This window comes from Phoxinus phoxinus (genome assembly GCF_949152265.1).
Source record: "Phoxinus phoxinus genome assembly, chromosome: 16".
Lineage (NCBI taxonomy): Eukaryota > Metazoa > Chordata > Actinopteri > Cypriniformes > Leuciscidae > Phoxinus > Phoxinus phoxinus.
Genome location: NC_136891.1, coordinates 8792102 through 8806590, shown reverse-complemented (window position 1 = coordinate 8806590; position 14489 = coordinate 8792102). Strand labels below are relative to the sequence as shown.

The 14489-nt window shown below is 35.7% G+C and overlaps 1 protein-coding gene across 2 annotated transcripts in view; it reads left to right on the top strand.

The window, feature by feature from the left end:
* The window catches only part of galnt14 (UDP-N-acetyl-alpha-D-galactosamine:polypeptide N-acetylgalactosaminyltransferase 14 (GalNAc-T14)), an 86978-nt gene that overhangs the window by 14587 nt on the left and 57902 nt on the right, over window positions 1-14489 (top strand). The window contains exons 2-5 of one of the 2 annotated variants that reach the window (XM_079639015.1): window positions 3452-3590; window positions 3785-3850; window positions 11078-11102; window positions 11190-11297. In XM_079639015.1, the coding sequence (XP_079495141.1) occupies window positions 11262-11297 (36 nt within the window). In that variant the 5' untranslated portion in view covers window positions 3452-3590; window positions 3785-3850; window positions 11078-11102; window positions 11190-11261. The remainder of the gene's footprint in view (window positions 1-3451; window positions 3591-3784; window positions 3851-11077; window positions 11103-11189; window positions 11298-14489) is intronic. The other variant, XM_079639016.1, reaches the window with a different exon arrangement.

Sequence of the window (14489 nt, the reverse complement as noted above, 5' to 3'; positions counted from 1 at the left end):
TTCCAAGAAATTGATTTCCTTCCTCACCAGGCAAAGGTCTTAATCACTGCCAATTTTTGTTACAGTTTTGAATCGTTTGTAAAATTAAAATGACTTGAAATAATGAACGATACACTTTCCTTCCCTGTCCTTTCAGTGACATTATTATACATTTTTACTCTTCAAAGCTAATCGTCACAATTCTAGGTTTTTGTGGGCATACAAAGGTGCTGCTATGCGTTTACAAAGATTTTTCCGAGCACATTGCTAGGACATTCTGATTGCTATAGACTTTATGTAGCTCCGCCCCTTTTAAGCGCTGTGCTCGTTGTCTTTTGTCTTCCGGTCTGTATTTTCACAGCGATCTTGCGTATTTATGAATGAACGACTCGTTTTAAAACCTTCCCGGTCTACTGACATTTGTTAAGACATCTGATTTAAACATTACAATCCTCATGATGACTTTCGTTAACTTTACATTAAGTAAATCCACTTCAAAAGCTAGTCACTCCTGGACAGCGATGCCATAGAGCGACCGCAAAAACGGAAGTTCAAAGACAATATTCTAAAGATGGCGGCGCCCTCGTTTCTCTGGCGCATAAGGTCTATAGGTTTGCGTGCTTTCTTCAAGTCAAAAGAGTTGCTATATTCTGGTCTCAAGCTCGGTTTCCTGCTTTAATGCAAGTTTACGGAGGGGGGGAATGGGTGCTTCATTTATCGTCCATTGAGTTAGATCACTTAGAAACGTAATAGGACCTCTCCTGAACAAGCTGCATGATTTAAGAGACTGCATCATTTATGCCTATAAAGCGAATTGAGCTGGACAAGTTACATACCAACTTAAGTGATTTGTTTAAATCCCTCCATGTAAATATGAGCAATATGATGTTTGCCACAGCCACATTTCAGGCCTGCTTTACTAAGCTCTACATTACCTAATTAAACAAGATGCTTCAGCTCCTGCATGGTCGAGTGCAAAACTGGAATCTACCTCGCTTGTATTTTCCCGTCAGTGGTATTGGACCTTTTCTGAGCACTCCATTCTGCTCTGAGAGTTTGCACCTCAAGTAAAAAGCCACAGGACTGTCAGCGTGTAGCGGCGGTTTCAGTCGGTGCCCCGTAATCATCTTCACAGCCTGTTGTTATCTCCAAGAAACAAAATCCAACCTGCTGTCAAATTACTCACCATTGAACAGCTTCTCCTGAGAGCCACATTGGCATGTTGCCAGCTCCTGACCCAAATCACAGATTTTGGAGAGGGAGTTTTCTTTTAAATGCACTCACATAGAACCATCTTGTTATTTCATTGACATTAGATGGAGTCGTCATTAATGCTTATAGTCCCAGGACTAGTACAAGGAAGTTTTATATTGTCCCGCTGTACCAGACAGATGTTAACCCCAAAAATATAACTATTTGGAATTATTTGGCAGTTTCTTCTGTGCTCAACAGGACAGTCTGTCCTGTCGCTCTAACTAGACAAGACTTTTATTCTCGAGTCAACTTTTTTAAATGTATAGAGTTCCTCAACAATCAAGATATGATACTGTTTAAAAGTTTGGGTTCTTAAGATTACGTTTTAAATAAATTAATATTTTGTATTTAGCAAGGAATTGGTCAATAGACTTTTACATTGTTTCCAAGAAAATCTTTTAAACTTTCTAATCATCAAAGAATCCTAAAAAAAGATGTATCATGGTTTCCAAAATCAAATAAATATGAATATTAATTAGCAAAACTGTTTTCCACATTGATAGTAAGATGCTTCTTAAGCACAAAATTAACATATTGGAATGATGGCTGCTGAAAATTCTGCTTTTCTATCACAGGATTTAATTACATATTACAATTATTTTAGAAAGTTATTTTAAATTGTAATAATATTTGACAATATTGTATTTTTAATCAAATAAATGTATAATAATTTTTCTAAAACATTTGTAAAATCTTACCAACCCTAATCTTAATGATAGGGCAAATATATATTTCGATTTTTCAATTTTATATATAGTTTTGTTTTATAGATTTTTTTTTTTGTTTTATTTTCAATGTTGAAAACAGTTTTTGCTGCTTAACAATGTTGTGGGACAAAATGATACCATTAAAACATTTGTGGTGAGATTTAAAAGAGAGAGAAATGTACTTTTAATAATCCAGGATGCATCAAATTTGATCAACTGACAGTGAAGACATTTATAATGTTACAAAAGATTTCTATTTAATAAATGATTTAATAAATGCAAATAAACGCTGTTAATTTTTCTATTCATCAAAGAATACTGAAAAAATAAAATGTATCATGGCTTACATAAATATGTAGCAGAACAACTTTTTTTTCTTTTCTTTTTACATTGATCCACATATTAGAATGATTTCTGAAGAATCGTGACTGAAGACTGGAGTAATGATGCCAAAATTCAGCTTTGCCATCACAGGAATAAATTACATTTGACAATTATATTCAAATAAAAATGTATTTTGTGTTTATATATATATATATATATATATATATATATATATATATATATATATTATATATATATATATAATGATTTCAGTATATATATTGTGTGTGTGTGTGTGTGTGTGTGTGTGGTATACAGTATATATCACACACAAGGGAAGTATCAACAGTTCTTTCCATTTAGAGCGCTGTTAATCATGTATTCCATTAGTTTGTTATCTGTATAGATTTGATCGGTGCTTTTAGCACTCTGTCTTGAAAGCCCACATCCACCGCATAGAGAAGCAGTTATATCCTGACATTCTAACCTGTTTCTATTTCTCCTTGCACAATCCGAACAGTGTAGGAGGAATTCATTAACAAATGTTTACCTGGATTTTTTTACATGGTCGCTTAGCCTTCTGCACTGTCTAGAATGTCTGAATAAAGCTCTCCCTATCCTCACAGCTCCGTGGCTGAATTTACACGGCAAGAACTAATGCTCTGATCCAATACTTCGTCACATATTAATTTTTTTTGTAATGTGCGTGTGAAATTAGAGTTATCACCAGGATTGAATGCTCCATCATGGCCCTTAGAAAAGGTCTTGTAGACATGTTATTTTTTGGACCCCATTCTTCAAATTCCTTATTTTGTGTCTCACAGAAGAAAGAAAGCCATACATGTTTGTAACAACATGAGGGTGAGTAAATGATGACAGGATTTTCGTTATTGGGTGAACTATCCCTTTAAGGAATGTGTGATTAAAAAAAAGGTTTTCCAAGGACAACTGTAGTCTGTTGCCTCGTTTTGTGTGTCTTTTAAAGTGCATCTACATTGTTGTTGGGATTTAAATCTGAATGTTTCATTGAATAACTCGCATTGCTTTGTTTATTCGCTGTCGGCTTATTCTCTGAGTCAGAACCACTTTACCACATCACACAATAGTCTACAGACAAGGCTGGATCCCAAACGCTCTGCTGCTGGCTGTAGCTTCAAACACATTGAATCTCTGATACCTTTCCACAGATTCACCTCCGGAGTGCTCTGTCTGAGGTCAGCTTTACTCAGCCAGCTGGAACAGCTGTCTCGGCATTTGTTTCACCAGAGAAACACTGATCGCCTCAGATGTACCTTGCAGGTCCTGTCAGCTCTGTTCCGCTTCCCGGTGAGAAACATGCTGAGGGAGCTGCACATGCTCTGGGAGGTTGTATCGCAGGGCATGTGCATTCTCAATATAGCAGCACCTTACATTCATACTATATCTTTGTCGTATTTTCTCGTTGTTGAGTGTCTAGGTTGTGTTATGTAGATCATTTTCTTCTCATCAGCATTTAATCTCAGATGTTAATTTTTGGTCAGATGGTAGATTGTCTGGACCTGACTTGATGGCACAAGTTACACCTGGCTATGCAAGGTATTTTCTAGGTAATGTTTGGTTACACTTTATTTTAAGGTGACGTATTACATTGTCCTTACTCAAATAAGGGCTTGGTTTAGGGTTACAGTACTATGCATAAGTTTAGACACCCATGCTAAAGTTGCATATAAATAAAAAAATCATCTTTTGGAAATTGATCTTAATGCCTTAATTAAAAAAATGAGGAAAAATCCAACCGTTAAGGACACCGGTTTTCTTTGTGAATGAATAATGTATCGTAAATAAATCAATGTTCTTCCTTAAAATAAAGGGTGCAGGACACCCCTATGTTAAATTCCCATAGAGGCAGCAGATTTTTATTTTTAAAGGCCAGTTATTTGGATCCAGGATACTATGCATCCTGATAAAGTTCTCTTGGCCTTTGGAATTAAAATAGCCCCACATCATCACATACCCTAAAATAAAAGTATATTCCTTTCTTTCAAGAAAACAAAAACAAAATCTTACTGACCAAAAAGAATAGAAATAGAATAGAACTGCAGAATGAATTTACATAGACATGGAAATTTGCAGAATTACATTCAAGGTCAATCCCTAAGTGAAAATGCTAAATTGGTTTAAGCGACTAAATAAAACCATTTGGTCAGTAACTTCTGACCTTGGGTCAGAATTGCAGCATAATACTAGCCTGGCTAACATCAGTCCTCGTCATGCGCAAGGCAGCATGGGGAAACCCAGGCTAGCATAATACATGATCAAATTAGAATTGAACACTAAGAACTTTTCTGGAACTTGCTGTTGACACAACGTGAGCATTTTAAATCAAAGACGTACAATTTGCCTGCTAAATGTTGTGACCCACACGTCATCTAATAACTTTACCTCAGAGGAAATGAAAAGTTTTTTGCTCTGTCCAGAAGTCCATTTGGTGACACAATAGGAATATTCCTCATATTAAGAAAGCAACCATATTCAGTAGTTTCACAGACTGTAAACTTGCTCAAGTTGTATATGATGCTGCGACTGACGGTGAAAACCGCTACCGAATCCCATTGACATAGGGGCAAAATATATATATTTAGACATTTTTGGGGACGTGGCCTTTAAGAGACATTTTGCCGGAACATTTTCTCAATTCACCCACCATTGGCAGGTGTGGCACAAAGTTAATGTATGACCCTGATTACTTTAGATTGAACAAATAGCCAAGAATCAAGCTGTTCAAACTCATTGCCAACTATCCTGCTGTCTATGACTGACAGCATGTTGCCTTCTGTTGAAAAATGGATGCTGACAGCTATTACAAATCGCTTCTGCACATCCACAGGCTCTAATCAGCATTATATTTGGCTTCCTGTCAGCTTGTATCCTCAGACAGATGTCTATGGGCCAGGATGTTAGATTGAGTTTCTCCCTCGTGAACCCTGGACAAGAGAAAGTCAACACAATTCACACAAAAACCCACCTGGGTGCTGTATAATCATTTAACACTTACACTAAAGGCAAGGGTGGATTAAAGAGGGGACATGTTCATTCATGTTCAATGAATTGTCATTAGAAGCCTCTTATTTAGTTTTGTCTTGTCAGTTTATTTCTGTTTCACAATTGCTTTCAATCCATTTAGCATGATCATTCTTTATTCATTATTATTAAACAAGTCTATGGAATACTGGATTCTAATTAGTCAACCGCATCATCCAGTATTCCCCAATATTTCCTAATCTCCATGTCATTGTCATCATTATTTGTATCAGTAGTATTGCGGTGTTCGTCTTGTTGCTAGGCAGATTGTTTTGTACATTGTACTGGACTATTTTTTAAAAAAAAGATAATATGATAATATACTGTACAGGTAAGATTATACAATAAATATATAATCTTAAATATACTCCCCCCCCCCACCCCAAAAACCCCCAACCCCCCACATGGTTACATTTAACAACTGACAAATTACAGTGTGCTTACACAGTTAAAAAAAGTCTCTAGTCTTCAGCATAATGGTTTCCTATCATTAAATATATATATATTGCTTCTCAGCGCAATTAATGTTGTATTGATTTGGGAATTTAAAGCTTCACTCTGTCTGTGAGCTGCTATGTATGTTGGTTGTGTCTTTCTGCATGAGACTGGCAGTCAATCTGATGTCCGATCCGAATGGGAGTTGGACAACGACAAAGGCAAGGAGCAAAAATTAACTATATTTCCTGGTTGAATTCGGGCTGTGAGTGAATCGTTCTTCAATTTGACCTGAATAGAAAAACATTTGAATGGCAGCATTCATTTTCAGCTTGCATTAGGGACTTAACAAAAACTGAGGTAATGCATTAAATATAACAAAATTCTAAACAAAATTTTAAGTCAAAAACTGAGCATGCTCTGTGTTTGTTCTATATTTTGCCAGAGACTGGGGAGGCAAGCCAAAAAGATCTGTGTTCCTCTGTTAGTGTGTACGAACATGTTCAAAGTTAATTTACATCTTTATCTCTCCTTCTTTTAAAATAATCAATCCGTGCTGCTCTATTTTCACTTCTAAAGCGCAGATATGCTGGCAGAGGCTGCAATCTTTCTCCCTGTGATTTCATCTGTGGGATGTTTCCTATCAAAGCCAGCTTGTCCTCAAAAAAGTCTCATATCCTCAATTTGAAGCTGTGCCACATTTTGGCATTGGTGTGTGTGTGTGTGTGTGTGTGTGTGTGTGTGTGTGTGTGTGTGTGTACGTGTATCACTGCTCACGAAAGAAGTGACACGAGCAGCGATCCCTGGTGCTTCATTTTTTTCATCATCATGGTTAATGTCAGGTTCAGATATTTCTTTTATATAAGTAGATTCAATCCAATAGAGCAGACATATCTTGGAAAACAGGATTTTCTGGCTCTTTTGAAATAAAAAAGTTTGATGTTCCATGTAGACATGCTCTGACATTCATAAAGCAAAGCTTTCTCTTAGTCCACAGAAACTATTTATGGAGATTTATGCAGCAAAAATGGGGATTGATGTCACACCCATGAGCAGATTTACATATGACCACCTATGTTTACATATCAGCTCCTAGTATTTGGTATTCAGCAAATTTGTGGGGTTGTTTCATATTTGAAAAGGTTAACCAATCAATCATAATAAACATAATTTACACTCCTGTTCACAAGTTTGGAGATGGTAAGACATTTTTTTTTTTGAATGTTTTTGAAAGTCTATTATCCTCACCAAGGCTGCATTTATTTGATAAAAAAATTGTGAAATATTATTACAGTTTAAAATTATATTTGAATACATTTTAAATGTATTAAATGAGCCGTTACTCTTTAGTGCCACATGATCCTTCAAAATCATTATAATAAACATGTTGAAAACAGATGTGCTACTTAAAATAACCAATACATTATTCAATACTATTTGATGAATAATATGTTTGACAGAACAGCGATTACTTGTAACATTATTAATGTCTTTACTGTCACGTTTAATCAATTTAATGCATCCTTATATTATTTTAAATGAATATATGTATATATAGCTTTTTTCTAAATATACTGTATATGTATGTGTATATATACATTATATATATATATATATATATATATATATATATATATATATATATATATATATGATTATTTAGAAAAAAGGCTATTTCGTTTACAAATGATGGGATAATTTCAATAATAGAAAAAAGTTTCCTCTACTTGTGATTGCGTTAGACCCTAACTATACATATTAGATTTATTTATTTATTTTAAAATACTACTGACAAAAGTGATATACATATAACTGTTTGGTTTATTTCAGCATTGCTTTGTTAGCCGGTCATAATATGATGCAGAAACAGGTATTACAAGATGGAGCGGTGCAACCATATTGAATCCGCCAGCAATCCTATGAACTGTAAGTAACCTGTTTAATTATAATGTTTTATAATGTTTCATCAGAGAAGACATTCAAAATATAAAAGTAATTTTAGGCGGACAGACATCGAGTAACTGAAATGACACAGCGACCCAAACCGTTACAGTCACTCATCAGTACAGTGAACCCAGCAAATAATGCAAAATGCCAGTCACAGACACTTAAACTTATCTGGAGAAACTTAATAACAAGGCTTCACAGGAATAAGCTCTTAGGGCTGTCAGCGCAGTATCACAATAGGCTGATGAAATGGCTTAATCAGCCTCCTCCTAACCATTCATCTGAAACCTTCAATATTATCCCACCTCGGCAGGAATTACGCTACAATTCCATGCTAGAGACATAGACAGAACGAGAGAGATGATTAGCGTCTTATCCTGCCAGAACACTAGCTTTTTCCCAGACTGCCTTGCTCTTCCTGTTGACACGTGTGGTGTAGTCATTCATCCTCCTGTTGGACACGCTCAAGTGATTCAGTGCGCTGCCATATCCAATATGACTGTGATCTCTTGTTGTAAAACATATTTGAATGCAATTTCTTTTCTGTGGCACTACAATGCCTTCCCAGTAAACAATTACCGTCTTTCAACGTTGAAATATGGTTGAAAATATGTCGGTCCGCCTTGGACTGGTTTACGACGTGATTTCAACTAAGTAGTTTTGGCCGGACTGTTTGACTACGTGTTTTCAACTGATCATCTAAAATGTTTTCAACTGATAATCTAAGACAGCTAGGATAAGTCTGTTATACATGCTAAAACAACAGAGAAAACAAACTACCAAACCATGTTCATTATTATCTTAAATAAATTTAAAGAGTTTTACATATTCCGTCAAAGTTATAAAAAAAATTTAAACGTTGAAAAGTCGGACAAATTTGACGTCTTTTCAATTTTCATTTTCAACCTTCAGTGGACCGTAATTAGACCGTAAAAATTACGTCTATTCAACGTCTAATAGACGACTTTTTGCTGGCTGGGTTGTTTTTATCAGCATATACTGATATATATTCTTGTCTTATGCTGCCTTGTATAAGCGAGGCCCCTCTTGAATGGGAATATTTGAACATCCATCAACTGATGAGCTGAGCTTTTATGAGTATGTGTGTGTGTGTTTATATATACTGTACTGTATGTATAGTGTGTGTGTGTACTTCAAACGTGAGATTTCAAACGCAATAAAGTAAGACAATAAAATATTTGAAGCTATATTATTTCTTCTTCATCCTACATAATCCTAATTAAAGAATCACTCGCATACATTTCTCTGTGTATAAATGGATTTTGATTGGACTGTCTTTAGAAAACTGCAGACATACGCAGTCCAAGCGGAGTGCTTTATCAGCTTGTCAAGTGTGTGAAGCACAGGTAATGTTCCCTGCAATATCGTATTATCCTGCTCTAAATTGAAGTTTCATTAAAAAAGGCCCAATGGGTACTCGCTCCAGTGGTCGCAGATTTACAAGTCTGCCCACCTACCACCAGGCATTTTAATCAAAGTTAAATCAAGGAAAAATGAAATCTCATCAGTGCACGTCGGCTCATTTCTCTGTCTCCCCTTCCGTAAATCAGTCAGAGATCCCAGGGAATCATGACTTTATTCTTTACTGGTGGTTTGTACAAGTTTTAATTTCAGCTACGGCAGACTTTCTCAGCTTTTGTAAGAAAGAAAAGGTTGATTACGGCCTGAGGTATTCAGATGCAAGTTGGATTTCTGGGTGAAAACAAAAGGCACAGAGACAAAAACAAGCACAAAGGGGAAGCAAGAAATAATGACTTATTTTGTTATTTTTCCCCCTGTGTTTTTGCTAATTAATGCTTCCAGCAGAGTGAAATTGTCAGAATAGTTTTAGATGAAAATGGTGCTTGATTTTGAAAATCTTAAAGGAATAGTTCACCTTTTTCTTCTGTGGTTATACATTACATTACATGTGTTTATTATTGTTACACTCTCAGAAAAAGAGTGTATAGAGTACAACAGCGTGTACCCTTACAACATTACCCTTAAAAACTGTCGTTGTACCTTATTTACCCTATAAGGTTTTTAGTAGTACCTTAAGGTATATGCTACTCTAAGGTAGCATTTATGGTAAAGAAATATCTGTATTTATTTTTTTAACAGAAGGTCTCCTTTTGTGTTCCAGGTGATAAATACAACATACAGGTTTAACATGAAGATAATGAAATGTAATGTCAAACATTTAATGTCAAGTAAATAATGTCAACATTTTTATGTTTAGGTTAACTATTCTTTTAAGGCTGCATCTTCAAGTAAAATGTCTTCAGAGAAAAGACTAAAGATGTTCTGCAAAAATGTCTCCCTCAAACAGCTGCCTATTACAGTACAAATTGGTGGGGATATTGTCTTCCACAAAAGCAGTTTATTTAATATATTGTACTCTCCAGTCCAGAATTGAAGAAATGTGTTCCCTGCCTTGGGTTCATCTTCTTCTTCTGATGCCTATAAAGCAATAAACATCAGCATTATGGCTTCAGGCCCACATTAGACCAGAGCAGTGTCTGATTGGTTTGAATGACCTTGAGAGCACAATAACTGTCCAGGCCATTTCCTGCATATCTGTAAAGGAATTTTATTCACCCGTAGCTATTTTTTTAAGCCTATTATGTTTATTTTGAAAAAAAAAAAAAAAATTGTTTTATTCATTAGCTTCAAAGTATACTGTAAAGTAAACTGTAAAAATGTCCACCCATGTCAACTTAAAAACACAAGTTCAGTTGCTACTTTAAATTAAGTAGAATCAACTTGGTTGTACAAGTCATTCAACTTAAATTACATTAAAATGACTTAAAAAGTTGAATCTCATGTAACTCATGAATCTCATATAAATATTGTATTAAAAAAGTTGAAATTGCTTAAATTATTTGTAAATGTTAAAGTAATGTAAAAACATAAGTTGCCATGACTGATTATACCGGTATATATATATATATATATATTAACAGTGTATGCCTTCCAGCACTGGTAGCTTATTATGTTTATACATTTTGCTCTATCATTTGTAATCGTTTGCAGTCATGTGACAGCACAGTTGATATGACTGAAAAATGAAAGCCCAAAAAGATGTGATCAGTGCTTTTGTAGCCACAGATATGCTGAATTTCGATAGCCCACCTTCACTCTCATATTTCCCTTTTAATAATGAAAGGGATTAAGACACCACACAGGTAATCATTGATTCCCGCTTCCAATTCACTCATGCAAACAAAGTCGATACGAACATCTGATTTCTTGACTCGTCTCCACAGCCTCATCAGAATATCAAAGCCCTGCTGTCCCCATGAGGCTCTTGGTTATTTTGTGTCTCCTGCTTGCAATCTCAAATGTATAACCTCTTATTTCTCTCTACTCAGGTCTGCCTAGACAGAGGAAGGAAGGGTAAGAAGTCTCCTTTTATTTTCTCTTTCCATATTGTTTTTCAGAGTCTAAATGCATTTGATGCTCTTCTTCAATATGATCACCTAGGTATCTGCAATAAAGGCGGTACAGTGGCAGAGAAATAACAGCTTTAGTGTGCATTACGACCTGTGCACCAGAATGATGAAACCTGTCATGACCTCTGCAGTGCAAAAGGTAATGGAAAATAGACTGTTATTTTTAAGCCAAGCATTTATGTGGCAGAATGCATTTAGAACAAGAATTTAGAGAATTGCGGTTGAAGGACAGGATTGAATAGCGGGTATTGAATATAAACACCATTTGATGTGCGACATTTGTCATATGCTAAGTCAGCATAAGAATAGATGAATTCTCATTCGTGCTTCAGAATGAAGTTTCCCCGGTGTCTGAGTAACCTGAATATGTGTTCAAGGAACAGTTCACTCAAAAAAATGAAAGTTCTGTCATCATTTACTCGCCCTCTTGTTGCTCTAAACCTGTAGGATGTCTTCTTCCATAGAACATGAACAGAGAAATTTGGTCATATTTTTTGTATGCAATTGGACGCGGTTCTTAATCTTCCAAAAAAAGATTCAAACACACCATAAAAAAATGTAATTAAAGTGTTTGATGATATAACTATACAAGTCTTCTGAAGTCATACAATAGCTTTGTGTCAGGAACAGACATTTTTAAACCATTATTCACAGTGAGCTTGCCTTTTAGCCGTTGGAACAATGTCATTGAGTCAATTTTGAACTTGAGAACAGGATCAGTCTAATTTGTGTGTGAATTGATTATACTGGTTTTGTGAACCGGAACAGCCGAGAACATCCCACTCAAAAGAATGATTCACTCATGAATCAGACATTGCTACTTCTCTCATTTCTCATTCTCTCGTTAAAAAGTGTGTTAAACATTCTCCATTGCTTTCGCATGGAAGAAGTAAACTCATACGGGTTTGGAATGACGTGATAATTAAATGACAAAATCTTCAGTTTTGGGTGAACTATCCCTTTAAAGATGAATAGACACAATACTACTGTTAAATGTGTTCACCACTGTAAAAAAAATGTTGGTTTAACTTAAAAAAGCAAGTTACCTTAAAATGTTGAGTTCGTTGTAATTAAAAATTTGAGTTAATACAATGAAGAAGAATGGTTTAATAAACAGAAACTCAATAGTACAGTATGTTATCTTCACACATTAGTTATCAAAGTTGATTTGACAAAAGCTAAAAAGTTGTGATAACAAATCATAAAAATATTTTTTACAGTGCCAGGCTGACCATTGCTACTTTCAGTTTTATTTTCTTAGCGATGATGCATTTTCAAAACCCATCTCCCACTGAAATTGTTGGGGAAAAAACCCAACAAACAACAATTTGAATATCCTACAAACCCAAAAAGTCCATTTGATTTTAATTGGTTTTCATTCTGAATGCACCAACAAGTGATTGTCTGTCAGTAATTGGACCGTAAGACTGATCATGACTTTTTGGACTGTGCACCATCATATCTTTCAACCGCTCAAAGGCGCCTGGCTCTACCCTGGGTCTTCAGCGACGCCAAATCCAGCGTTTGAGCACCGCAGCTGTGTGGTGCAGATAGCTTGCTGTCAAAAGCTGTTTCTCAGGCGAGGGACAATTATGCTCAATCAGAGATGATGCTTTACTGAGTGTTTTCCTCCCTCTCATGCGCCTCTGATTTGCTTTACGAGAGAATGTGACTGATGGCGATCTTCCAGAGATGTTGAGCGAGTGGGGTTTTAAAATTGCAACAGCAGCCAATTATGGAACAGAGAGAGCACATGCTCATTAAATTTGCACTAGAATCTCGGCATTTCGAAACCATTAACTCTGAAACTTCGTTCTCTATTTCAGATGTTTCTCTGGGAGCATACTGATAATAGAAGTAGTGGTGTAAAGCATTATGGAAATTCTGTGTACCAGCAGCAGATGTGAACAGTTGAGAGTGCAGTGATCATGTTGATACACCAGCAATTGAGGCTGGAATTCAGTTTGTTTGTTTTCGGTGCCGCATGGTGCCCATTGACGGCACTCTGAAGTGCACTAGTTCATGTTCAAATAGAACCTTTAACGGGAAAGTCATCCAACTCAGTCTTTCATAGTTCATTTACTCACCTTGGAATGGGAATCGTGAATAATTTAAAGGGGTAGTTGACCCAAACATGAAGATTTTGCCATTGATTATTCCATAAGACTTTCATTCATCTTTAAAACACAAATGAAGATATTTTTTAATGAAATCTGAGAGATTTCTGTCCTTCTATTGATGGTCTATGAAGTCTATTTGATGGTTTACAATGACGAAGATGAATTGAACGATAATCTTATTGGTTTGGAACGACATGAGGGTGAGTAAACTATCCCTTGAAGAAAATTATTAAATTTGGGTAGCCTTTTGTTAAGGAAAATTCCGATTGCTTTTAGTGATTCTTGTCCCTTAACGATTCCATTAATAATGATGGAAATTCCAAATTCTGAGATTGAAGACTTTTCATGTCTTTTCAGAGGTAGCATAAATGCAATGCAATAATTCACCTTAATATTAAAAAAAATTGTTGTGTCGCGTCGCACTGCAGTGTCAATCTTAAAAATAATAGTTCTTTATTGCCATTGATTGTCCCATAAAGAACCTTTAACATTCATGGAACCTTTCTACTGTACAAAAAGTTCTTTATAGTGGAAAAAGGTTCTTTTGATTATTAAAATATGTTTGATACTAATAGGAAATAGGTACCTGATCACTGAAAGGTTATTTGTGGAACCCAAAAATGGTTCTTTGGCACATCTGCAAAAAAGCATCATTGATTATAAAGGTTTTTTGCTTTTTATCGCATCACAACGTGTCGTGCCGCTCACGTCCGGTGTTTGAGGACTCTGCTATTCTCTTAGAACAGTATTTATAGTTATATTTTTCATTCTTGGTGTGAACAGGCCTTTACAGTTGTACGTTGTAGGCCTATGTTTGTCAGTAATGAACTGGTTTTACTGATTATCTTTGGCTCACATTGCGCACTATTTGAATGATGCATGCTATGCAGAGCGTTTCAAATCAGTCACTTATGCTTCTTTCAGTTAGCATGCTGTCAGTAGCTACAGTATGTAGGTAGCGAGGCATTAGGTTATGGATTCTCTGTAAAAAAAAAAAAAATCGTCAAAGAACGTCCTGTTTTGTGCAAAAACATCAGCATTTTCTAGCACAAGTTTCAAGGAAAAGTGAGGTTTTTCCTTGCTCAGCAGAGAAAAAGAGGTTTAATTTGCGCTCCAAAGTGACAGCGACTGTAGATAAGCACTATCACACTCACCTCGCAGAGAACCGCATGTTTCAATTTGAGATTTTGATTTAATCCTAAAATCCTTGT